This window comes from Diaporthe amygdali, assembly GCF_026229845.1.
Source record: "Diaporthe amygdali strain CAA958 chromosome Unknown NODE_23_length_778278_cov_65_433824, whole genome shotgun sequence".
NCBI lineage: Eukaryota > Fungi > Ascomycota > Sordariomycetes > Diaporthales > Diaporthaceae > Diaporthe > Diaporthe amygdali.
This window is the reverse complement of record NW_026517043.1, coordinates 296,487-321,717: the sequence shown is the minus strand read 5'-3', so window position 1 is coordinate 321,717 and position 25,231 is coordinate 296,487. Positions and strand designations below refer to the sequence as shown.

Genomic DNA, 25,231 nt, shown 5'->3' with positions numbered 1-25,231 from the left:
AGTCGCCTTGTCTGACACCCTCCTGCACTCATTACTTTGTCCAGAACCCCCAGACTTTACAAAGCCTTCAACGACATTCAAACCATGAGAGAGCATTGGGTGAATTAACTTCTTGCACTGGTTCAAGCGTTTGCACTACGCTTAGTCTACCAGATATTGCGTGGTTCTACTTGAACTCTCCCCAGTCTATATGCTCTCCTAAACGTGAACCTTTCTAACTTGTGTCGATTCACAAGGCCACCTAGGCTCGCTGACGCCCGTCTCTCCAGGCCTCGAGCCTCTGCCTCTGCGCCTCGACCTTCCGCTCAAACTCAGCCACCTTCTCGAGCCTCTTTTTCTCCTCCTCCGCCTCCTTAAGCTTCTGCTGCTCTTCATGGCGCACACGCTCACGCTCCAGCTGGTCTGGTCTCCTAAGCGCGATATCGCGCGGCCGGTAGTCCGAGAATAGCTTCTTAAGAGCAACCTCGATGATCCAGCACGCTGCGTAGTCGACAACCATGACGGCCGTCATGGTGGACTTGAACTCGCTCGAGAATGGCACCAGCTTCATTTGTTCATTGAGCTCGGGAATGAACTCAGTCGAGCAAGAAAAGGCAATGGCTGTCACACCCACGATGCCATAGAACATGCCCTTGTTCTCAGAAAGGGCTTCCCGGAAGGGGCGTCCTTGGTAGTTGACCGCGAAGGTGCTGATTTGTTGGATGAGCTGTAGTAGGTAGACGGCACTGTTGAGGAGCGATGGGGTGAATTCGGCCTCAAGGTCGACAATGTCGCCACGGCTGTAAAAGATGTTAGCATCAAATCCCGCTTTGAAACATGGCATGATAGAAACTTACGGCTCAAGCTTGTCACAGACGTTCGCGATGTAGATCAGAGTAACAATGTGAACCGCGAATTGTCCGAGAATAGAGCCGATGATGTAGAAGTTGAAGATGTTAGGCTGTGGGCGTTCCTTGGAAAGGCCCTCGACAGACTTGGCCCTTGAGATAGACAAGAAGCAGACGCTCATAAGCATGCCACTAATGGTATACTGACCATCGCCGAACTTTATACCTTCCAAGTATAAGACACTCAAGCTGTAAGCACTGATGAGACAGTTGAGGGCGAGAATCTTGTACATTTGGATAGTGGCGACAAGCGTGCACCGACCCTGGCGGATAATGTTGGGAATAGCCATGACGTTTCGCAATTTAGAGGTGAACGGCGCAGCGACGGAGGCATCTCCAAGCTTGAGAGCAGGAGGCTCGCCGTCGTCAAGTTCGCTGTCCATCATTGATTGCTGAAGCTTGTCGGCAAAGCTGGAGGCCTTCTTAGCTGCCTCTGCCTGTCTGGCAGCACGGGGGTCAGAATTGATCAGCTGTTGAGCGCCGGGAGATGTCACTGTCTCGATAGGCTGCTGATGTCCCTGAGACCGGGCGAACTCGGCCGGGGAGACCCCCTTCTTCTGCGCTTCACGCTCGATGGCCTTTTGATAGTGGGGATTGGATGGTCCAGGAGGGTACAGATGAGCAATCAGTGGAGGTACTGGAGGCGCAGGCTGGTTGAAGCGCTTCATCAGGTCGATTTGCTTTTGATACATCTCCTTCATCTTGGTGTTGCGAGTGTGTTCGGCGATACGGGTGAGGTCTTCCTGCGTTCCGTTCAAGAGGGCGATTCCGATGTGAGCCTGCTTCAAAGCACCAACGTCGTTCGTTCCGTCACCAGCCATCAGGGTAAAATAGCCCATGTCCTTATAACCCAAGAGGAGCTCCTCTTTTTGCTTGGGAGAGACTCGGGCATAAACCCAGGTGTATCGCAGGATTTGATGCCAGCCAACCTGGTCCTTGAATTTTGCCAAAGCGTAGCCAGTCACACAGAGGTCGTATTTCGTCAGGATGTCGGAGTCGATGGGCTTTGACGGATCCACCTCGATATTGATTCGTCCATCGACGCTATGCCATATAAGCTTGTTTCCGTTGTCATTGTGCTCAGGAGCGTCGAGGATAAGCACGTCGCGGTCAACAATTTCCACTTCACGAGCCACATGAGCAGCAGTGAGAGGGTTGTCACCAGTGATCATGACGACCCTGTGGCTGCTCTCGTTCAGCATTTGGACTGCTTGCTTGGCGTCGTCCTTCAATGGGGTGTGGAGAACCAAAAATCCAGCAAATGTCAAACCAGCCTCAACATTCTCACGCTTGAGCTCGTTGATCCTCTTGGCACCTAGTTCATCCTCTGTCGAAAGCTGCTTGTACGCCAAGGCCAATACACGAGATCCCCTGCGAGTGAAATATTTGAAAGTCTCCTCGTAGTCCGCCGGAACAGTAACGAGCATTTTCATGATTGTCTCTGGCGCGCCTTTCACACCAACAAAGGTCCCTCGCATTTGTGCACCAGTCTTTGGGTCCCTGCCTGTGACAGTGGCAATCGAGCTCTGACGCTTGAGTGCGGACGAGAATTGGAAGCGACGCTTGATTTGAACAGTCCCTTGAGTTCCTCCAGCAGCAGCTGTCGCAGGCTTATGCGTCAATATGTCATTCTTGCCAAGAGTCCAACCAAGAGCAGACAAGGTAGCCTTTTCCATTGGATCGCCGACAATGTCACCTTCGTCAAGCTTGACCAGTGCATGAGCAGTAGCAAGGACGAGTGTGGAGGCCAAACCAGAATCCTTGACCAGTGTCATGTTGCTGTGCGCTCCATCAGATTCTTGTGGCGTATCAGTGCCAGACGCCCCAAGGCCAAGACCGGCAATGCCCTCAACGACAAGATCCTCTCCGGTCAGGGTTCCAGTCTTGTCGAAACAAGCCACGTCAATGCGACCAGCGTAGGGAATACGGAAAGGCTCCGTGCAGAAGATGGCGTATTTGGCAAGAGCTGCCAAACTTGTATTGACAGCCAAGCTAAGCTCCATGGGCAACTCGGGAGGCACCACGCTCGTGATGATAAGAACACAGTCGAGTAAGAGCTTGGATCGCTTACGGTCCTTCTGAACACCCTCTGTCCACACGTACCAAGACGCGGCAATGGCAAAGATGAGCAGGAACAGGATGAAGAGTAGAGCCTCGACATTATTGGCGGAGACACGCTCTGTGGAGTAGATCATGGTGCGGACCAAGCTGCCCTGCGACGTCTCGAAACCGGTTTTGATAACAATAGCCATCGCACCTTTGTCTGGGGGTGGAGGGACTCCGGATGCAACGGGAGGCTTTGGGTCATCAGGATTGCCGTGGGTGATCTGTAGGACCTTGGTACCGCCCCAGAGGAAGGCATTCTTGTCGAGGCCCTCAGGCTCCAATCTGGCGTCCGCTGGGCGCAGCTGAATAGACTCCTTCAGCAAGGGTGTGCTTTCTCCAGACAGCATGGCCTCGTTAACGATAGCTGTTCCTTCCACCAGCAACATGTCGCATGCGACACCACTGTCTTCTTTGGTTCGGCCAACAGACGCGAGATCTCCGGGGAGAAGCTTGTCGCTCTGGACCTCAGTCCATTTGCCCAGTCGGTAAACCCAAATGTCGTAAGGCTTGATGCTCATGCCACGAAATTCGTTCAAGGTCCTCTGGCGCTGCCAGACAACGGTGCTCTCAAAGACAACCAACATGAAGAGGGTGAACAGCGAGTAGTACCAATAGTCGTCCAGCATCCACAGGCCAACGCAGAATACCTGAAAGACAAAGAACGGCGCAACAGCATGCTCCTTGAAGAGTTCTGTAAATGTAGGAACCGGAATGTCAAACGTATTGGCGCCATAGTGTTGCTCCAGTTTCTTGAGCTCAGCGGCGTTGGACAGGCCTCTGGACTTTTGGAAGGTCTCGATGGTAGGCTTTGGCTCGGCGTCGATGGCATAGCTCAAGGTTGCAAATGTCTTCTTATCGGGATCGTACAGGAAACGACGTTTCTGAAAGAGGAAGGAAAGGCTGTTCTTGCCATCGATCTGATGGAGGTCAGCCAACAGTTCCATGGGCTCCAACAAATATAGGGCGCTGGCGCCAAAGACTCACCTTCTCCCGGATGAGGTCGCTAATGTCAGCTACGCCAGCATTTGCGACAGGAATGACCTTGATTTGTTGCGCCTCCTCGATGGACGAAGCCTTCCTCGCGGTAATTATGGCCCTGGCAGTGACACTCCAGTGGGTGCTCAACCAGAACAGGCTCTGGAAGGTGATGATTGTTCCCATCCAGACAAAGGTCCATTCTTGGCCACCAATGTGCTTGTCGTACAGCTCAGGGCTCAGGTAGAAGGCCAGGAAGACAGGCCAGATGATGGTGAAGGGCCATACGTAGGCATGGAGGAACAGAGGCCGCGGGGACAGGAGCTCAGCAGATTTGATCTGCGGATTGTCGACGAGAGTCGTCGGAGGCGGCGGCGGCGCCATGGTGGGGCGGCGGCAGCAACACTTGCGCAGTGGTGGTTGCGATGAGAGGGAACCGGGTCGAGGTCAATTGTCTATGGATGCGCTACCGCATTGGAGATGGAGTTGGGCGCTTCAACTGGGCGGCGCGTGGGTCGTGTTAGAGTGGGAAAAAAGGAACGGAGATGGGAGAGAGTGGTAGCAGGTGAGAGGTGTCGATAACTAGGCAGGGAGCAGATGACGAAGGAAATTTGGAGTCGCCATCTGTACTTTTTTTGGGTCTGGCCAGAAGGAGCTGGATCTGAATGCAGGCAATTTGTGTGGTGCTGTCCCAAACAGGACCCCCATCTTGCAGCACTAGCCTCTATTAGCGGATGAGCGGCCTCGGCTCGAGCCAGCACAGGCCCATTGTTACAGCAGCTGCACTGTAACCGCGAAGTTACCGTACAACCAGGGTTTATCTAAGTTGCAGCAGCCGCCTCGACAAGTTTCGACTCGACCGAAGTCAAGACGCATCCATCTAGGAAAAAAAATGCGTTGACGTCCAAGTATCGTTTCCCCGGACAATTTCATTTGTATGGAGGCCAGTCCTGCAGCATCCGAGTTAGCTCGCGCTCGAGACATGGCACCACGCATCTCGCCTTACACCACCAACAAGACAGGGTAAGGTGAAATGGTCTGCATATTTTCTGCCCACAGCCCATCTCACAGGACACACTGCAGTCCGACAGAAGGCAAGATGTGGTTTGTGAGAGGGGTTGCATGATGGAAACCTGTCCCCACAAGGTGAAGAAGAAGAAAAAAAGAAACTCCGAAAGTGCTTACCCAGACACACCTCTCTTCCATCCGCTTGGTCACAGCCACCTCGTCTCCCACTTGGACCTCTGCCTCTTCGGCCTGAAGGAAGCCATATCGCCCAAAGATCGGTGAGTACTTGTTGCCCTGGTCAACCCTGCGGTCCTTCATCAGTTTCTTCAGGACACTGCCACTTTCACCTGTTCCGGGCCTCCCAGTCGCATAGTCAACATTAATAGACATGCAACGCCCGCAGTTCCCTGTCAGAGCAAACCGGACACCATTGTCAACCTCAATCTCCCCCCAGTAATCTTCGTCAAATGCTCCCTCACCGTCGACAACTATGTTGGGCCTGAACTTGCGAATGTCCATCTCCTCGCCAGGCGGAAGCCGGCTGCTCACATCGTGTAAAGACGCCTCGGTTGTGATCAGATACGATGCGACGCAGGTGAACGTGAGCCAGTGAGGATCTTCGTCGTTCGAACCAATGTAGCTCTTCATGGACGATAGCCACCCCTGATTTCGCTTTTTTTGAACATGCGGGGACATAGACCCAAGTACCTGTCGTTTGCCATCGCCAACATAAACGAGGATAGTCTCGAAGCCGAAGCAAGAGCTAAACCATGAGTTGTGAGCCTCAGGCATACGATAGCCCATGCTCATGCTCTTGTATAAGTCAACCTCCACAGTCTCCAGGCTGCAGATATCCGGCTCCAATGGGATCTCAAGCGTTGTGTTTTGCGCTGGTGTCGGCGGAGAGACTGGCTCCTCCGGGCTCTGGTACTTCACAGTGATCTTTCCATTTCCTTCAAGGATCTCGGGGATGAAAAGAGCACAAGCTGGATATCTGGAAACTTCAACTGCTTCATGGTGGCCGTCATCGTGCACCCTTAGCAGCATATAGCGCCGGTCATATTGGACGCCCTGTCTATCAAGCCTCGTGCGTTGCAGCGCTATGCCTCGCAGCGACTTGATTGGATAAACGTAAAGCTGCCGAAGTCAATTTGCATGTTCTAGCGTTATACCGTTTCGCTTGTAGATGCTCACCTGTGTGATTTTCATGGTATCTCATCGAGACATTGGCTGTGTGACACAAAATGGGAAAGGCAGAAAGTTCCCTTTACTGCTACTCCTCACGATCGGCGAGTCCCCTAGGTAGTTTGGTCATTTTAGGATTACATAAGACCTTGAGACATTCCGGCAAACTTGTCGCCTCCCCGTCCAATCAACTCGAATCAACCTCATTGACATGCCGTTCACCAAGCCATGACTCTAAGTAATAGACCGGCTGAAGTATCGAATAATCCAGCTGTCCTAAGGCCTAAATGGATCGATGTTTCGCAAGAGGTCTCGGCCTAGGCACCGTGTTACGGTTCCCTTGTAATAAATGTTTACCGATGTATTTAGTTGCAATTCTTCTTCCAGGAATAACAACTCTCATTTAGAACCAATATGTTTTACTTTTGCCATCGACAAAGTTCTGCGGCAACCCTAGCACCGCATACGATACCATCCATAGCACTACCCCGTGCCATAAGATTACTCGTGTCCGATGATTCCGCGAGGACAATTTCGAGATCCGATACTAAAAACACGTCAGTAATTACTATAGCATTAGAATGCAGATCCACGACCTCCTAGGTTGCGGTTCTTGTACTAACATTTGTCTGGTGCCAGCACCTCATGGATCAAGACGGCGTAATCTCACACAAAAGGGAAAGAAAAAGGTTGTCTATTTCAATCTGTTCCTTATTCCTAGTTCCCGTCGACGGTATATTCCAAACAATACGAAAAGTAGATTGACCAGCTTCCATTCTCACGCTTGCCCGCTAGCTGGCAACGATACCAATATACTGGAGATCCATGTTGAATGGGCTCCAGAACCACTTTTTGATGACTTGAAGAAAACTTTATGACAAATATTTTCAGATAGATAGCAATCTATCATGAAGACTAGAGAGGCATTCCTCCAAGGCGGCAGTAAGCAATCTTGCGAGACTATTCCCACCCTCACAAGACAAGCACGAACCTAACAAAAGACTTGCAATATCCAGTCTTGCTCACCCATCCGAGACCACAAGAAGATCAACGACGGTCTTCGGTTGGTGCAACCTGTGGCGCTGAGCTGTGTGGTAGATCTGGGGAGCTACCATCTTCCGCCCCTTGCTTCTGGACGCCCCACCGGGGGTCGTTTGCAATAGTCTCTTCAAATTTGTTGAGCAGCAAGCCAACAGAGAGGGGACCGAGGATAGTGTTCAGGACGATAGCCCAAATGGCGACAAGAAATGCCTCCTCGGACAAGAACGAGGTATCATTCAGCCCGAGTTGAATGATTAGCAACCCAATCTCGCCCCTGGCCACCATCGCCATTCCCAACAGTGTTGCTGGAGCCCAGTCGCTTGAGAACTTCTTGCGCTGCGGAATTGAAGATCTCTGATAGACATGATCCCACAGTGGGACGGAGAGACCAACGATAGCCTGCAATAGCCTTTAGTTTCAGTTCAATGGACTTGACGACAAAGCATGAACGAAAGTCTGCTGATTCTTACCTTTCCAATTGTCATCAACAGGGAAAGCACGATGCCCCGCCATACAACAGTACCAGTCCATAATCTCTTGAAGGGTATGGCAAAGCCGATGCTCGCAAAGAAGAGCGGCTCCAGGATGAAGGCTTGTGGACCTGATATGAAAGTCTCGAATGTCTTATGGAAAGCAGGGGACTCCACTGACCCGACATCCTCACTTTGGAGAGCTCCAGGGAGCTTTTCTGGTAGTGTACTTAGGAACGTGCCCGCTAAGAAAGCCCCAAACAGGAGAGAAGCACCAGCGTAGGCGCAGACAACTAGATGGGCTGATAAGACCAGCGTCATGATACAGATCGTGGCTCGATGCCCTAGGGAGGCTACATGTCGCTCTGCAAAGCGCCGGTATAGTGGACCGGCAGCGAACTTGGCCATCAAAGGCGAGACAGCTGCAATGGCGAAGCTCGCCAGGATTGGTCTGCCTACAATCCAGCCGATGTTTCCACCTCCGCCTTCGCCAATGCCCCCAAGGTTTGATATAACGCTGACCATGATTAAGCCAACAACATCGTCGAAGAGCGCGGCAGAGATCAGAACGGTGCCGACTTTGGTATGCGTGAAGTCTACGCGGGTCGAGCTGCTGATGACCACGAAAGTGGTACCAATCGACGTCGTGGACAAAGCAGCACCGATTATGAACGTCTCCAAGGCTCCATACTTGAACCCCAGATAGAGGAGCAAGTAGCACAAAGCTATTGGCGCAGTTATTCCTATGGCTGCAGCGATGATACTGAGTATGAAATTGGCCTTCAGGAGATCGAGCCTGATTGTCAGGCCTCCTTCAAAGATTATGAGAATCAGTCCAACATAGCCCAAAGCCATGAAGGTCTCCTGCCACGCCGTATCCAAGATATCGCCTACGGGTGTACCGTACACGATTCCGATCAGGATCTGGCCGATGAGGCCCGCACGGATGGCTTTGTTGAAGACCCATCCCACAGATGAAAGAAAGAAGAAGAAAGATATCAATGTCAAGAGACTTATGATACCTGGCTCATGGTATTGAAGGAAACCGGCGGTGGTTGCAGCCATGATTTCTGGACTGGAGGGCCGGGTTATCTTCCCGCTGGCGGGGGCCTTAGATTCGCAATATCTGGCGGCCAAAGGACGCCGTACGTATACCTGGTTGGAGCCAGAGGCGAGCCTCTGTGCCTGCGTGGGTGATTGCGAAGTCGAGGAGGTCAATCATACACTCCAAGGACTTGTCAAGGAGCCACCGGATGCTTGTGTCTGACACGCCGAAAGCTGCGTAAGGTAGTGTTGGCCGTAGAAGACTCCATCGAGGTAGAACGTAGATGACAGACTACGTTATTCGTTTCCGTGGCTTCGAATTGGAATATGGATTGAAGATTCGATGAACAGAACTGTGCCTTTGTGGCTTCTCTGCGGTGCGTGATGAGTTGGGGGCAACGTTGGCTGCTCTTATGAGGTTGACGATGAGTTATTTCCCGCCGCATGGCTGTAGGCCAGGGGCGGCCTTGGGGACACCGCCTACTGTGGGTGATATGTGGGGCCGCCTCACGTGGGCATTGGGGCGCGACTACAGGCGGTAGTCTCCTTGCCACTGGGATGTGGCCCCTGCTATACACAACGCTGTTCCAGGGCTTGTCAAGCTGCCGTGGCAATCAGATAATCTCTCGTCTGAGAGAATCAGAGCCGGATTCTAGTTTGACTGAGATGATGGGACCGGCCATTTCTGAGGTGGCCCTGCGATTGAACAAACTTGCACCTTCGTTAACTATCATTGACGGGTACTGCATACGCTGCATCCATGATCTTGATGGAGTTCTGACCAGCATATATTCAAAGAATTTGAGATGCATACACTTGTCTTTCAAAAATACGGCAACGTGTTGAGCTTTTGCAGCGGAGGACGCTAGTATACTGAGAGAAAAACACCAAGATCACAACTCCTTGCGAGCATGCGCACCCGCCCGCGAACTCATACGTAATCGCGGCTAGGGCGGCCGGCTTGTACTTCACATAAGTGCATTGGATACGTACATGTATTCGCTGGCAACCGTTACACTTCGAGTCCGAGTTCTTCGCATTAATTACTATAACTTTAGCATAGGTAGCGGATCAGCAGCATGCATCGAGACAAGCCTCATGCAAGCATGCTGACACCGGGGCTCTGCCCACATTAGCTTAGACCGACAAGACCTGGGTAAATAAATCAGACCCTCCCCATCCCCCTCAGCAGTGATGCTCATCATGAAAATTTCTGAGACACTTCAACATCATAAACGTTAACTGAAGACAGTGCAAGATAGAACTTGGAATATATCCGACAATGGCAGACTTCGCAGCAAACCTCAACATTCGAGCCATTGACGATCTCGAGGACTTAGCCAATGTGATATTAGCCAACGCAAAGACCGTAAAGTCTTTCCTCTCGAACAGCAACATCCCACCGCCGTCGTTCTCTGTCGATGCCCCCTTGAGCTTCCCGGACAGCCCTCGGAACGTGCGTGAAGCACGCAGTCAGCTACTCGACGCCTCCAAGAAGATCCAGCAACTGGTCATGGGCCCAAGGGATCACCTTTTCTGGTACTCCTGCTTGGTATGCCCATGTTATAGCCTGACCTCTCTATACCACCACTTACTGACCGACCTTTCTTACAGTACCAGGTTGGCAACGCGTTTCGCTGGATTTGTAGTTACGATGTGCCCTCGTTTGTGCCTCTTGAAGGTGATATCAGCTACTCTGACCTAGCAGCAAAGACTCGTACCAACCAGGATGTCACTCAGCGTATGCTGCGCTTCCTGATGACTAGCAACATCTTTCGCGAGCCACGGCCAGGTATCTACGTCTCCCTACACTACAATGTCCGTCTGAACCATTCTGACCACGTTCATGGCAGGCTTTGTTGCTCATACTATTGGATCCAAGCTTATGACAATCCCGGGACCCCGAGACTTGACTTATTTCGCCGTATTGGAGAGCAGCCAGTGGGCAGCGGCGTACCTCCAGACTTTTAACAAGTGGGGCTACTCTGAAGAGCCCAACGAGACCGCCTTCAACTATACCTCGGGAAGTTCCCTCCCTGTGTATAAGGCCTGGGATTTGGATCCTATTAGAGGCCCTCGCTTTGGTCGTGCTATGGACGGATTTCAGTCCACCACAGCCTATCACACAGATCATATAATCAATGGATGGGACTGGCAGCTTCTTACTCCCGGCAGCACAGTGGTCGACGTCGGAGGCAGTAGGGGCACCGTGGCATATGCCCTCGCAAAGGCGTTTCAGAACCCCAGCTTCATCGTTCAAGACCTGCCGGAAATCGTTTCTGAAGCACAGAAGAAAGCCGGTCTTGGTATTGCGAATGATGTCGCCCCGAGGGTTTCATTCTACTCCCATGATTTCTTCACCACGCAGCCCGTCAAAAACGCCGACGTTTATTTCCTGCGCATGATATTTCACAACTACTCCGACAAGTATGCCGTCAAGATCCTGCATAACCTGATGCCCGCGATGAAAAAGGGACCAGGCGGGTCTAAGCTATTGATTGCTGACCAAATCATGACGCCCATGCTCGGGTCGAGCTCTTCGGAGAGCGCCAGTGGCGGCAATACCGGCGTATCCGCACATGATGAATATTCGATGAGATTCTTAGATATACAAATGTTGATAATGCTGAACGCAAAGGAAAGAGAGATGGTAGACTGGGAGGCTCTCCTCAGAAGGGCAAGCGAGGGACGGGAAGAAGGGGTGCTGCGGGTGACGGGGCAAAGAAGGCCAGAGGGGAGTGCCCATTCGCTCATTGTGGTAGAGCTACTTCCCCGTGGAACTGAGTAGATACGCCTGGGTTGATTTGGATTATATCTAGTCTGGGATTACGAGATGACAGGAGAGGCTCTGATTGACTCTGTCCTGCACGAAGAGAGAGTAGCGTCGTAGTGCGGGTATGACCTTGTAGGCGCAGAAACGGCCGTAACTTCTCCTTCAGAACCTTGAATAGTCAAATAGATAGACCATCATGACAAGAACCAAAGCCAGTCTCCCATAAGACGTAACTTGAAATTTGAAACAGACCAGTTTGGTTGGTTAATGACAACCATCTTCGACCTGGGCCACCTCCCCTGCCCTTATGCGCGTCTCGAGCGGACTTGGGTAATTATATTTGCTACAACCAGACCACTCTGTGAACAACCTTGGATGCCGGCGAGTTCTGAACTGATATTTCAACATAACTTACATTTATGTTGGTTATAGCCATGCCTCTACGTGTCAAGGCGAGCACCTTAAACTTCGAGACCGGGGATTTAGGGAGCTGGAGGGACGGCGAGAGGGTAAGGGTTCTTCGCGTAGAGCGAGGGGTGTATCTCGAGCACTCGCTCATCGCGGGCAGCTTTCTTCCGTCCATCTCTGCACTCAATTGAACGGCTGGAGCGTCTGATGCGTATCGACGACTCGACCGGCGGTAGTATCATGAGTGACGACGGAATTGAGACCGCATCGATAGCATGTGAGCCTTGTAGGCACAAGAAATGCAAGGTCGGTGTTGTCTTTCCCCGGCTCAGGTAGCAGCCGTCTAAATTCAATGGCATGCCCAGAAGTTCACTGACGATCGGATCCATCCCGGCAGTGTGATCGCAAGCTGTAAGGACCTCGAACGTTTTGCATAGCGAGTACTCAGGCGCTGATTTGTCTCTGAAGACCCACATGCACACAATGCGCCAGTGCAACGGCGAATTGTCACTATCCCGAGAAGAACAGGAGGTAGGATATCCCGAATCTTCATCTTCTTGCTCCAGCATCTTCAACCATCGAGGTAACTTGACTAATGGCGCGTCATGACAGGGGCATTCCGGCTGGCTATGTCAATGCTCTGGAGAAACGGCTCGCCGAGACAGAAAGAGCTCTGTTCTTCACTTTCGCTGACGCGAATGCCGAGGCTAGGGATCGCGATACCGCGACATCGCGGCCTGCTTTTAGGCAATCGGTGCTCTCCAGACCCACTCCCACGACGCAGCAAGAGAAGGCAGAACTCATGACTCTTTGGAGCAAGAGTCCGCTCGGTGAGCGCGCTGAGGTGGAGGCTTGGTTCGTGGCAAACCGAGAGGAAGATACGCTTCCGGTAGACATGAATTTTGGCCAGAGTCGCGTCGTGAGAGAACTTGATGCCGTCGCTCCCGTCACACCTCCCACGGAGGGCTCACACAACATTGGCAGCCTTGCAGGCCAGACACTTGATGATGGCCAGCTACGAGGTCCCATGTCCACGCCAGTAGGAGGTCAACAAAGCGGTCAATCGGATTCGCCGCAATCGAGCATGCGTCCTCAACAAGCCCCTCGTCTTTCGAGACACTCTCCCCTAAGCCGAGGGAGCACAACTCCTATGGCAAGCCAGCCAACAACCAGTAGGGCAAGTAGATTTGCCAATGACAATAAAAGGCTGTACTTCTAATCATGATATGAACATTTATGCCTCGCGTGATAATACCCACGAGAAGCAATAGACGTGGACTTCGGAGACAATTGAGTCATCAAGGCTTACCGAGCTATGCCCCAGGTGCACAGAAGAGACCTAGCGCGAGTAGGGCCCTTTAACGCGGACGAGCCCCGCTCAATCATCAATTGAGCCCCTAACGTCCGAAATGTCTAGGTGAACCACACGCTGTAGACCAGAACCACAGAGCCTTGGAAATCCCGTACCTCTCTCCAAAGTTCCTCCACCGTCTGGTTATCAGCTTATATCACCCCAACACTTATCACTCTGAATAGGCCCCTGTCGCAATGGGCGACTTCCGAGCGCAATGAGCGTGTCTGCAAGCCCGGACAATTACGAGGGCGACTGGTCCCAGACAGAGCCACGTTCTCCCGCCGAACGTGCCACCAAAAGGAGACGCACCGCCTCGTTCCGCCATCATGAGAACCAGGAGACGGGCTTGATGAGAGATGGCGGCAACCCGGGACTGCCTCGGTTTGTGGGCAGCAGCAGCGGCATACATTTCGTCAGGACAGTCTACGGGATTCTTTCCCGCAGCAGCGGCCAGCAACTCAGCGTTTCCCAGCTGGTGCCGGGTGAAGACGACCAGCTTGACGATGCTCGTGAGTCTGTTGGGGCGAATCCGGCTACTCCGGGGACAGGCGCCCGTGCTCCTTTCTGGCGATCGGACGAGGTGGTACCAAGTGGAAATCCCATGGTCTCCAATGTCACATTCGAAGCCTTGATAGCTTGGACAAAGAGCTATTTCGAGATCTGGCATCCAGTCTTTCCCTTCTTGCACGGCCCCGAGGTGGTGGAGATTCTGGAGCAGGTCGCCAGCAACGGCCTCGAGAGTCTTTCTGCCCAGGATTCAGCTATAGTGCGAGCAATAGTCTCTATTTCCTTGGCAGACACCCGTCAGCTAGGCACGGCCAACGCTTCAGGCACGGGGCCGGTTCCTCTAGACCTCCTTTTCTACAGTCTTGATCATGTAGCGTCATCTCTTCACTTCATTTTAGGAACTCCAGCATCACTCAAGAACATGCAGGCCGCCCTTTGCGTCGAGCTCTTTCTGGTCTCTATGCTCAAGCTGAATATGGCCTCTAGGGTAGGTGGTATACTCGTCAGGATGGCATACCATCTAGGCCTGCACAGGTGTCCTAGGCGATACCAGAACTTCAACTCGCACGAGGTGTCGATGAGGAAACGTATATGGTGGTCTTTCTACTGCTTAGAAAGGCTGGTCTGCCAGGCTCTGGGCCTACCGCTTGATGTTCAAGATGACGACATTGACGTGTGTTTCCCACATGATGTCGAGTACCATCAAGCAGCAGGGAGTGAAGACGAGTCGCACAAAGACGAGTCCAGAGGTATGTCATTACGGGCGCCTTGGTGTTTCATTCGCGACTTATAAGCTCATTGGGTTTCAGATCAGCTACAGCTCCTGACACTGCTGTCCAAACATGCGCAAATACGAGGCATGATTCTTGAACTTCGTCATAAGAGCCTGCATGTCAGACAAGACACCCTAGAACGATCACTGCACGTTCAATCAAAGCTTGCAAGATGGACAAACGATGTACACGACGCTCTGAACGGCGACCACACAGACGATGAGGACCAGCAGGGTCAAGCGCCAGCAGGACGATCTGATAATGAATACACTCACCCCTCCTACAACACTTTACTACTAGTACTACAGCACGAGTCTACCATCGCGCTCAACAGGCCACTTCTAGCTAAAACGCCCCGGACTTCTGCTTCCCAAGCAGCCCTTGAAGCTTGCATTGGAGCTTCGCGAGCGATTCTGGAAACGATCGGTAACCAGCAGTTGAACCACACCGGTCACGCATCTTTAGCAGCGGTAATGGTCTGGCCTCTCCTGACGTGGTCGGTATGGATGAGCTGTTTCATTCTCAGTTATGCTGCACTTGAAGGCGTGACCAGTATCTCGTCTGCGCTGAGGTATGTTGTATAGAGTCTAAAGGCTGGATCTGGCACCAACCGCTCACAATGGCACAGATATTCCAGGCGGACGCTTCGAATCCTTGGCCAGCTTTCCAAGCGAGGCACATCATGGCCCGATTCGTGTGCTCAGGCTGTAGGGCACTTGATCACGGCTTTGGAACAGAGGAAGTCAAAGCCAGATGCTGTCGCTAATTCTGGAGAGGAGCCTTCCGCAGCGGCTACATCTCCCTCATTAGGACGCGCTACACGGTCTCATGACAGGATTGAAGGCAACAGAGGTAGTCATACCATTCGAGAAAGCCAGTATAAAAATGATACTTCGAGTATGTCAGGCAGTCAGGCACAGAGACAGCGTGTCGGCGCAGCGTATCATCCTAGCAGACGCGGCCATGACCCAAGGCCTGTTGAGACCGCTCGACTGTAAGTGCTCTCAATCTTGAAAGCTGCCCCAACTTGTCTTCTCTTACCTAGCATTTTATCACCACCATCAATGCGCTCACCACGGCTAATTGTGAGGTGCAGCTCTCCCTTGGCTCCCCAGCAGTCAGAGGTCACACAGTCGTACGGTGTCCTGCCAGCGCCTATGGGATGGAACACAGGGGTGACTACGACTCCATATATAATGCCGGAAGAACCCACCGCTTTCATGGACTTGAGTGAGCAGGACTGGTGGGACCCCCTCGGCGCGCTGGACTTTTCAAATTTCGCACAAGCTGGTAGCGCAGACTCCACGACAGGATTCGGATTTTACTGATAATCCATGCCTGATCTATGAAACTATGTTTTACTTTGGATGTGGAAGTTCCCTCCGAAGCCCCTCGTCTCAATTTGGCTCTGCCTCACTTCTTGCCGTACGAGCTTCTGATCTCGTCGCACACCGCAGCAGTCACGTCCGCCGTCTTCGCACTGCCGCCGAGATCAGCAGTTACTATTCCCTTTTCACAGACACGCTCCACGGCGTCCAACAACTTCGTGCTGGCGTCCTTTTCCCCGATCCAGGCCAACATCTCAGCGCTCGTCCAGAATGTGGCGACAGGGTTAGAGATTCCCTTTCCGGTGATGTCAAATGCAGAGCCATGGATGGGCTCGAACATGCTCGGGTTTTGGCGTGTTGGGTCTAGGTTTGATGTTGGTGCAATTCCTATGGATCCTGCCAGCGCGGCCGCTAGATCGGAAAGGATATCGGCATGCTGCATAGCGGTCAGATCTGGGAATGGCCACTCGCCGGCTGGAGCTCTACTCACCAAGTTTGTAGCCACGATGGTGTCGAGGGATTCTGGCTTCAAAACCATTCTGCATGTCATCGCATCAACCAACATCTTGTCAACTGTAACATCAGGGAAGTCCTTGGCCACGGCTGCCGCGACCTCGTCCCAGAGCACCATCCCGTTTCGTTGAGCGTTACTCTTCGTCACGACGGTGAGAAGCTTCCGGGGCCTGCTCTGCGCCGTCTCAAATGCGAACCTCATGATACGCTCCACGCCATGGCGGGTGAACATGGCCACTTCGGTAGCGGTCTCCCAGGGGTGACCGCGGTGGCTGCGTCCACCCTGCCCCGCATATTCGCCCTCTGAGTTCTCGCGGACAATGACCCAGTCGAGATCACCTGTGTTGCAATTCCTCAATGGTGACTGGGTTCCTCGGAAGACCTTGGTTGGTCGCACGTTGGCGTACTGCTGGAAAGGTTGGCAGATTGCCAAACGCAGACCCCATAGCGAGATATGATCAGGAACATCTTCAGGATTGTTAGCTAGGAGCTCACATGTCTCCGCCGGACAAAGGCCCTGGTTTTGTGGCACTTACCTGGGGCCCCAACGGCGCCAAACAAGATAGCGTCGTGTTTCTTGAGCTCATCGAGTCCGCCGTCGGGAATGTACTTCCCGGTCTTCTTGAAGGTGTCCGAGCTCCAGTCGAAGTGCGTGAAGTCGATGTCGAAAGACCCTAGCGTCTCTGACAACGTCTTCAACACTGTGATGGCGGCATCAATGACCTCTGGACCGATTCCGTCCTGAGGCGTCGTCAATAAGTTGTCCTGCGCGCGGGAGCCAAGCCTGCTCCAGTACTTACCGCTGGGATGGAGGCGATGCTGTAGCTTTTTGCTGCTGGGGCGGCTGAGGGAGACATGATTTCGGCTTGCACACAATTTCTGAGGATCTAATGGAATGTGCAGAGTACGATAAGAGATCTTTTCTGCGTCATAACCTCACACACATATATATATCGCCGGTCTTCAAGCCGTATGTGGGGTGCTTTACGGACGGCGTCGGGCCTCTTCCGGCCACGGGCGGGCAAAGGAAACACCGTGAGGGGTTGGTCTCCCGCCCGCGGCGTTGTATACTTCCGCCTCGAACTGCTCAACCAGCGCGACGAGGATCGAACACACGTATTTCTGAGTAGTTTTCTGTTCGAGATCGAGATATTTTCGCCTTCAACCGGCGCAAAAGCACCACGAAATGCCAGGCGCGCGAGTGAAGGCAAAGGGGCGACTCCACGAGGTCCACGCCAGCTCACGGTTAGAAGGATCATACGATTAGCAACATGAGACCTTGTACCCGTCGACATAACCTAACCTGTCCTTCTCGCACCAAACGGCATCTATCTCCTCGACGACATTCCTGAGGCGTTGGAAAGTGGACAAAGTCACCGAAGAAAGGTTACATAAAAGGGGAACCTTTTCTCCTCCGCCTGCGACTTTGGACCTTCTACTTGTTTCACCACGACTAAGTACCGTGTATTCACATGCAGTACTGCAGGACATGGGCTGCGCTAACCAGTCTACTTTCTCGACCATCATGCACGTCCGTTCGTGTTATCTGCATGTCTGCACGGTTCTCGCTGCAGCTCATGTTCACTCTACCCACATAGGTAGATACCTGTGTGGTAGGACGGAATTCTAGAAACACTCACTCCCACTCGTTCCCGCAAATAGTCGGTCATGGCACAGCATGGCAGCCAGACAGCATGTGGCTACAGTTTCATAGCTCGGCTCTCGCCATCCTAAGCCTGCTGTCTTCAAGAAACAACCCTGGCGCGGCCCTACCCCTGGCCCTGGCTATCGCCCCTGATCCTGACCAACGTTGGGAATGACTGCTCTCTGCATCGAGCCAATTGAGCAGTTTGAGTTACCATTACGACCCTACCACCACCCGACTCAAAAAGAGAGCGTGCTAAGGAGACGTGTGGCATGGCCGAGAACACTGGCTGGACGCTACCAACGCCAAGGGCTGGAGGGCACCGAATACAAGTGGAGAGCGGCCAAGTGCCTCGGCGGTTGAAGCCAGTGAGGCCACCGCGCAGTAAATCAGTCTGCATCTGCATGACCACGACGCCCCGAAACTATCCTCTGTGATCCTAGTCCAAAGCCACGAGTTCTGGCCTTGACAGCTCCGTCCCTTAGTACTACAGTGGGGTCATCCGGGCCAACAGGTGGAATCCTCTGCTCGGGGCGTCGTTCCGACCGCCATTCGCGGCGGGTGATGGCCCTCTTTTAAATGTAGTCTGCATAAGTACTTTACCTAGCCGTGACCCTGGAAATTCCCACCTCTGATCAGGTTTCACTACCGACACTGCTCGTTCACGAGAGTCTTGTATCGGATTGCAATTCACCAACAATGGCGAGCAGTGAGCCTCCTGAAGATCCAGCGGTTCCAGCCGCTTCTCCCGGTTCAGCCGGCTCAGCCGGTCCAGCCCAGGAGCCGTCACCTACTTCTTCTCCGCCCGCGCAACCACCAGCTGCAGGCGACGCGGGCCAGACTACGGGCTTACTGCCCCCCACCCATTGGACAGAGCTCGCAGAACAGGTGGGTGTGACCAGCTCACTCGCATGCCACTTTTGGGGAGAGATCTGGCGCTGAGATCACGCACAGCAAAATCTTGACGACGACAACGATTCCGCATTCGGAGACACGGCCAGCTCAACAGACTCGATAACTTCGAGCATTCTCGAGTACAGAACCATCCATGGCCGAACTTACCACAGCGATCATGTGGGCGATAACGCGCAGTACTGGTGCGACTGTTCCGCCCCTCCCAGTCCTGACCAACCCCGGAAACATCCCAGAGTCTTGGCAACTGACCACGTCTCAACCTGAAGGGGCTCCAACGATGAGATGCAAAGTGAGGCAATGGACATCAAGTGAGCATTTTGGGCAAGCAATTAAGGAGTGTCCCTTGGCTGATTGTCGTGCCAAACAGCCATCACTTCCTGAGCCTTTGCTCCGACAACAAGCTCTATTTCGCTCCGCTGGGTGACAATGTTCAGGTACGGCGCGGATCACCGCTGCAACAGAAGGAATTGTGGCACTGATTCTCAAGCAGAAAGTCCTAGATATCGGCACGGGAACAGGACTATGGGCAATGTAAGCGGCTCCCCTCACCTCCGATCGCCCGAATTGGGGCTCACAAGTGCGCAGAGATTTTGCCGACGACCATCCCGAGGCAAACGTTATCGGGACGGATATCTCACCGATCCAGCCCAAATGGGTGCCTCCTAATCTGAAGTTGTGAGTTCCTCTGGCAGAAACTTGGACGTGTATGTAAATATACACCCTAACCACTTTCCCGCAGCGAGATTGAGGATTGCACATCAGAATGGACTTTCCACCCCAATGAGTTCGATTACATCCATATGCGCTACCTCGTCGGCAGCATCGTCGACTGGACCGCGTTATTCAAAGAGGCATACAATGCGCTGAAACCCGGGGCTTGGCTGGAGAGTTTTGAAGGCTCGCCTCACATGATAAGCGACGATGGATCGGTCGCCGACAAGTCGGCCATCTCGCAATGGGGCAAGTTCTTTGAGGAAGGCGGCAGGACCATCGGGCGGACGTTTCTGGTCGTCGACCAAGGCATTCAGAAGAAGGCCATGGAAGAGGCTGGCTTTATCGACATTCAGGAATGGGAATTCAAGGTGAGCATGTCGGTCGGCGGGGGGAAGTGAGATACGGATACGGGAGTCGAGAAAAGGCTGACAAATAAAACTCTAGGCTCCTGTTGGCGGCTGGCCCCGAGACAAGAAATTGAAGGAGATCGGTCACTGGGCGCAAACCGCGCTCGAGTCCGATATTGAGGGCTATGTGCTTTTCATCGCGAACGTCATTGTTGGCTGGAGCAGGGAGGAAATCCTAGTGTACATTGCCCAGCTGAGAAGGGAAATACGCAACAGCAAGCATCATGCATATTTCAAGGTGAAGGCGGTCTGGGGCCGCAAACCAGCATGACCGCATTCTTTTTGATTATATAGCTTCGATGGGATTTTCTACTTGCAAAAACAAAGACGGTATCCAGGTATACCCAAGTATAGCTTTGAGAGGAGCAGCTGCAGGAGACAGGATATACCACGTATGAAATGAAATGATGAGCATGAACTATTAAAGTACGCGAAGATTATTGTGCATCACACCATCTCTAGTTGCACAAGTACTTGTACATTCCAGACCTCGTCTTCTCTCTATGACGAAGATGCTTACTTAATTTTGCTTCAGACTCCCTATGGCTTATCCTATGAAAGTCAAATTTTGAGCTTTCATTAGATTTTTCAAAAGCTCATCGTCACGCGTCAGACAGCCGCAGAATCTGCAGCCAATATTGATTTGATTCTCAGCTCAAAGTCGCCTGCTTGTGTCTCTTGGCCGAAGAAGCTGGTGCAACATAGTTAGCAATTCCACTGTTCCAAACTGTAAAATCTAGTTGCTTACCTGCGGATCATAATGTTGAATCTCTTGATATCCGCCAGGTCAAGGGGCGCCGTATCATTCTGCACCCTGCCACGATAGGTCGGGATCAGATCCTCAAACATGACAACGACCTGGGCATAGTCATCCGCGGAAGTCGCCTCCTGGGCCGGCAGCTGGAAATCGTGCTCCCAGCTGACAGACGCCTGCTCCACCCCGTTGACCGGCGGGAGCACGGTGTCCTTGACATTGAGCGTGTAAGTCTTCCCGTCAGTGTAGGGCACTTCCAGAACGAGCCTGTCATAAGCCGAGAGGTCCACGCCGGGCCAGCCGTCAACGGTCCTCTGCGAGGCGAATCCGCTGCCGTTGAGGGCCTCGTAGTCGAGGGTGCCGAAGAAACTGGCGATGGGGCTGTCGAAGGGGTTCTCGGATGCGTCGGGGGAGATGATTTCCAGGCCCGATCGGCTCAAGCCACCGCGGACGGTGTCATCAGAGGCTATCCACTCGCTAGCGTTCCAGGGATTAAAGAGCGATAGGGTGGCGCCACATACTCCGGCTGCGTGCAGGAGGACCGCCGTGAGGGAGAGACTGGAACGGTGCATGGCGGTCTCGGGAAGGAGTGTTGTTATTAACGAGGAGAAAGTATTGTAACGTACAAAGTGAATTCGCGCCAGTCGAAAATATATTGAATTGGACAATCCCTCCTGATCCGTAAAAATCGGGTCCTTCTCCTAATTTTACTCCGCTGCCGAGAAGCTTTTCCCATGATTCAAGACATCTGGAGTCTTGCCGATTCGGGGTTCTTAACCTCCCGCAGGCATGCCAACCACGCTGCGCCTTCATAAGGACTTTAGGAGGCCAGGGGCGTCTTCTAAATTGGTATACTATATAACTCCACTTCAACGCCTGTTTGACTTTTGAGTATCAATGCGTTTGTACCATAATATGGAGGTCGAAGCCTGATCAGTCGAAAGAGGTTAGATCTTGGTTGCCAAGGGCCAAGTCGTCTTTTTTTCCTTCTTTTGAGATGAACCAGTAGGCGCATACAGTAGGAAGTTGTCCTGTGCGACCTGTGTCTGGGGTCTCAAAGTGCTAATTACATTGTCTTGGCACGTGTAAACAACCGCGAGACAACTAAAGCACGCCCTCAGCGTGCCTGAGTAAAGTGCTGGAAGCGCGCGATGGTCACCGCCAACTCATATGGACTTAGGCCCGCCTGCATCCATAATCTAGTAAGACGCCGCGCATAAATGCTGACTATGACGCCAATGCCGGCGTCTCAGCACCAAGTGGCTTATATTGGATTATAGTGCTGAGATAATAGGGTTGGTGAGGCATTGTGGCAGACGCTAAGACGGCGAGCAGCCGTCCAAATGACCCCAGGCTTCAAAAGCAAAGCTATTTGCATTTTCAGCCGGGGCTGAAGTGCTTGGTAGCAGATTTGAAGGCTATAAGACTCGAGAAACCAGCTGCACCAGCAGGAACGGTCCGAGACCTTTTCACACAGAATCGCCCTGCGTTGCTATCGTACTGCTTAATTTTCCATATCTGGGTTAACAGAGTCTCTTAATTATCTCTCAATCAATAAACAACATGATCCGCTTGTGTTTGTCGTTGCTGGCTCTGTCCGCCGTTGCCATTGCTGGTCCGCGTCAACCCAGCCCACCAGCCCTTACCTATCTGTTCACGGCCAACATCACAAGCGGTCCAACAATCTCCCTGGGATCAACACCTCTTGGCGACAGAGTCTTTGAGCCCATTATCGGTGGATCATTCACAGGACCCAAGCTCTCAGGTAAGTTTCACATGCAAGGGAGTGAGCAAGCCGCTCAGACTATTTACCACAATGCACAGCCAAACTAACACCAATCTACACAGGTACTGTTGCTTCCGGCGGTGGCGATGCGGGTCTCGTCGACGCCAACGGGGCCTTCAACCCGGACGTCGTCTACGTGCTCCAGACCAGCGACGGATGCAACATCCTCGTGAGAGAGAAAGGCCATGCTCCAAATCTGTTGCTTCTCTTCGAGACTGGCAGCGACAAGTATGACTGGCTCAATTCAGTCGTCGCATACGGGAAAGGCTCGCAGAGCCAAAGTGGGGTATCGCTCGACGTTTGGCAGGTTAGTACCTCTTTCGATTATGCATAGACTTGTGAGAGTCGCTCAATCAATTCATCAACTGACATGTTGAAGGTCGGCACCTCGAGTTGAAAAAGAGTCGCCAGCTAAGCGCGACTCATGGATTAGCACTTGTGAGCAGTCCATGACATGCGTCTATTATTGTAGGTGGTTTAGAAGCATAAGCCGCTCATTTTGGCTTATCTATCACAGGTCATTTAAGTAATGGTATAGTTGAAGTGAGAGAGACCTAGTGGTTGGGGGGGGGGGCTTTGGTTTGAGAGGCTCTTATAGTGTCTGGCGGCATTTCTAATACAAGCAACCACAGAGCCAATTGCATGGCTATTAAAACACCTCTCGCCTCCAATCGGGTCTGTATTACCGTATCATGGCTGTTTGATTGATAACGAATCAGCCCAGCTTTCGTAACAAGCTTCCCGCCCGAAATACCCGCAAAATATGGCTCAATGTGGCTCGAGTGCAACAGAGTGCCCTGCCGTGAGACAGTCAGGCACTTGGCTGCATTTACGAATAAGTGAGAGAAGAATCAGAACCGGGTCTGTGTAACCACCAGGGAGTATTGGCGTGTTAGTGTCAGCAGATGCGCCTAAAGATCCGTAAAGAGAAGCATCCGATGAAGTTTTGTGCATGTTTGATAATGACGGCTGAGATTTGAAGAAACGTTGTGTGCAGAACTGGCACAAGGTATATGGGATGATTGAAAGGTGGCAGGCATGCGATATTTCGCAGTGCTTTGCCTGGCTAATACGTGTGTAGCCCTATAATTTGTGAAAACCAAGTGCGTCTTACCCATGCGTGGTGTCGAGAATCCAGGTCAATTCTATAGACTCGGAAGGGCGCCCTGACAACTAATGTTATCGCCAATACGAGTCACTATTGATGTCGTAAAGTCAAGGCAGTCCCTCTTGGGCTAATGCTGATGCGGTTGGCTACGTGAACTAATTTTCACGTGGTAAGGAGTATTCCCCTTAGACAATGTTTCAAGTGCGATATAAACACGCTGAAACAGGAACACGGACATGTACGAGTGGATAAAATCTAACGTGCGGGGGCGATTCTCATTCCGAGTCCAGGCCAAAAATAGATTCCAACAAAAATACTGGAATGCCCCGAGTCGTGGAGGAAGCTTTGATCAAGGGCCCGTGAGTGAAGTTTGCTGTTCAGATTATATGAATCGCTGTTGTCAACGGGTGGCTGCCGCTGAGCGCGCGCCGTTGACGGTCTGTTCGAGCCGCCGGGAGGTTTTGTGGCCGGACTTGAGGGGCTACCCCTCCAGCCCTCCCAGGCGGCCGATATAAACGACGTGCTCGAGCTACCGGTCGATCATAGTACTTAGGATTTTATGTCTCTTCAGCTCCTGGGTTGTATTTGTATTTGCGCTCGGCGGTGGTGTTCTGCGATAAGCCACGCATTGACACGGGCGCCCGATTGGGGCGTGTGGTGTCAAGTGTGGCAGCATTTAAGCCCTCGGACGGAAAGGCTGCTGGCCCATAGTAGCTCGTTCTAGCCTCCTCCCTTCCCCGCGTACCGTTCTTCGTCCAGCCAACCTTAATGCCAATGCTCGGGTCGGCCGTCTCCCGGGGCCCTCGAGCGTGGCGTGGGGGGAGTACTTAAACCCAAGACTTCCCGGATCCGGAGGGGCGTGCTTGTGCCTGCGACAGTTCTAGGGGTTTGGAGGGGCCATATGTCGAGATGGGACGGTACTGTCGATTGGGTTGGTTGGCGGTAGGACGGAGCGAGCACAGGCGGCAGTCCGATGTCCTGTTGTGGTATGGTCCCCCTATCGCAAATGTGTGGCCATGTCTTTGGCGGTATCGCTCTGGTTTCTGCTTGGTCTTGGCGACGGCTGGCTGGGCGGTGTTTCGACGCAAGTCATTTGGAGGCTCCGTCCTCCTGGCTGACTCCCAGTCACGCCAGTCTCACACTTCTCCAAAATGCCAAGGACAATTGCGCAGAGGGGCTCAATTGAGCTGGTGGGGATGGAATCGAAGAACTCCAGTTCGACATGAGGTTCTCGAGAGGGGAGGGAGAGTTTGTTGCATATGCTTGGTATAACTTTCAGCCATGCAGACAGGATATACTTCGTGTCAAACCGAACGCCATCTATCTAGCGTGCCCGGGTGTGGCATTCGCATACTGTTCGCGTGCCGCAGATCGTCACGACAAGGAAGCTTATCGTTCTTGGGGCAGCGGCTCGACTGTTTCAGCCCGGTAGCATCATGGACATCCTTCTTGGCAACACAAGCTCGGAAACCGCAGTTCATATAGTCATGAGGGTCCTGAGGGGAATCCAATGCCCTGGTAAAGGTGCAC

At 52.6% G+C, this 25,231-nt stretch overlaps 9 protein-coding genes across 9 annotated transcripts; 4 read left to right on the top strand and 5 right to left on the bottom strand.

Annotated features, from left to right (window-relative positions):
* Positions 1-241: 241 nt before the first annotated feature.
* Positions 242-4,352, bottom strand: J7T55_004809 (cation-transporting atpase 4; the record flags this gene model as incomplete). The annotated part of the gene is made up of 3 exons (XM_053130537.1): positions 242-779; positions 837-3,910; positions 3,978-4,352. The coding sequence occupies 3 exons, from the start codon at positions 4,350-4,352 to the stop codon at positions 242-244; spliced, it is 3,987 nt and encodes a 1,328-aa protein (XP_052991235.1).
* A 545-nt stretch (positions 4,353-4,897) lies between these two features.
* Positions 4,898-6,185, bottom strand: J7T55_004808 (uncharacterized protein; the record flags this gene model as incomplete). The annotated part of the gene is made up of 3 exons (XM_053130536.1): positions 4,898-4,918; positions 5,154-6,113; positions 6,171-6,185. 3 exons carry the CDS (start codon positions 6,183-6,185, stop codon positions 4,898-4,900), a joined length of 996 nt encoding a protein of 331 aa, XP_052991234.1.
* A 1,023-nt stretch (positions 6,186-7,208) lies between these two features.
* Positions 7,209-8,737, bottom strand: J7T55_004807 (uncharacterized protein; the record flags this gene model as incomplete). The annotated part of the gene is made up of 2 exons (XM_053130535.1): positions 7,209-7,601; positions 7,673-8,737. 2 exons carry the CDS (start codon positions 8,735-8,737, stop codon positions 7,209-7,211), a joined length of 1,458 nt encoding a protein of 485 aa, XP_052991233.1.
* A 1,261-nt stretch (positions 8,738-9,998) lies between these two features.
* On the top strand, positions 9,999-11,504 carry J7T55_004806 (O-methyltransferase; the record flags this gene model as incomplete). The annotated part of the gene is made up of 3 exons (XM_053130534.1): positions 9,999-10,268; positions 10,331-10,508; positions 10,570-11,504. 3 exons carry the CDS (start codon positions 9,999-10,001, stop codon positions 11,502-11,504), a joined length of 1,383 nt encoding a protein of 460 aa, XP_052991232.1.
* Positions 11,505-12,380: 876 nt separating this feature from the next.
* J7T55_004805 (uncharacterized protein) lies at positions 12,381-15,859 on the top strand (the record flags this gene model as incomplete). Its single annotated transcript, XM_053130533.1, has 5 exons — positions 12,381-12,388; positions 12,510-12,985; positions 13,434-14,507; positions 15,000-15,102; positions 15,628-15,859. The coding sequence occupies 5 exons, from the start codon at positions 12,381-12,383 to the stop codon at positions 15,857-15,859; spliced, it is 1,893 nt and encodes a 630-aa protein (XP_052991231.1).
* Positions 15,860-15,944: 85 nt separating this feature from the next.
* On the bottom strand, positions 15,945-17,229 carry J7T55_004804 (uncharacterized protein; the record flags this gene model as incomplete). Its single annotated transcript, XM_053130531.1, has 3 exons — positions 15,945-16,840; positions 16,909-17,113; positions 17,173-17,229. 3 exons carry the CDS (start codon positions 17,227-17,229, stop codon positions 15,945-15,947), a joined length of 1,158 nt encoding a protein of 385 aa, XP_052991230.1.
* Positions 17,230-18,716: 1,487 nt separating this feature from the next.
* On the top strand, positions 18,717-20,324 carry J7T55_004803 (uncharacterized protein; the record flags this gene model as incomplete). The annotated part of the gene is made up of 8 exons (XM_053130530.1): positions 18,717-18,905; positions 18,972-19,114; positions 19,199-19,240; positions 19,300-19,366; positions 19,423-19,463; positions 19,518-19,607; positions 19,672-20,014; positions 20,091-20,324. 8 exons carry the CDS (start codon positions 18,717-18,719, stop codon positions 20,322-20,324), a joined length of 1,149 nt encoding a protein of 382 aa, XP_052991229.1.
* Positions 20,325-20,662: 338 nt separating this feature from the next.
* J7T55_004802 (uncharacterized protein) lies at positions 20,663-21,379 on the bottom strand (the record flags this gene model as incomplete). Its single annotated transcript, XM_053130529.1, has 2 exons — positions 20,663-20,744; positions 20,802-21,379. 2 exons carry the CDS (start codon positions 21,377-21,379, stop codon positions 20,663-20,665), a joined length of 660 nt encoding a protein of 219 aa, XP_052991228.1.
* Positions 21,380-22,370: 991 nt separating this feature from the next.
* On the top strand, positions 22,371-22,990 carry J7T55_004801 (uncharacterized protein; the record flags this gene model as incomplete). Its single annotated transcript, XM_053130528.1, has 3 exons — positions 22,371-22,572; positions 22,656-22,900; positions 22,973-22,990. The coding sequence occupies 3 exons, from the start codon at positions 22,371-22,373 to the stop codon at positions 22,988-22,990; spliced, it is 465 nt and encodes a 154-aa protein (XP_052991227.1).
* Positions 22,991-25,231: the final 2,241 nt, after the last annotated feature.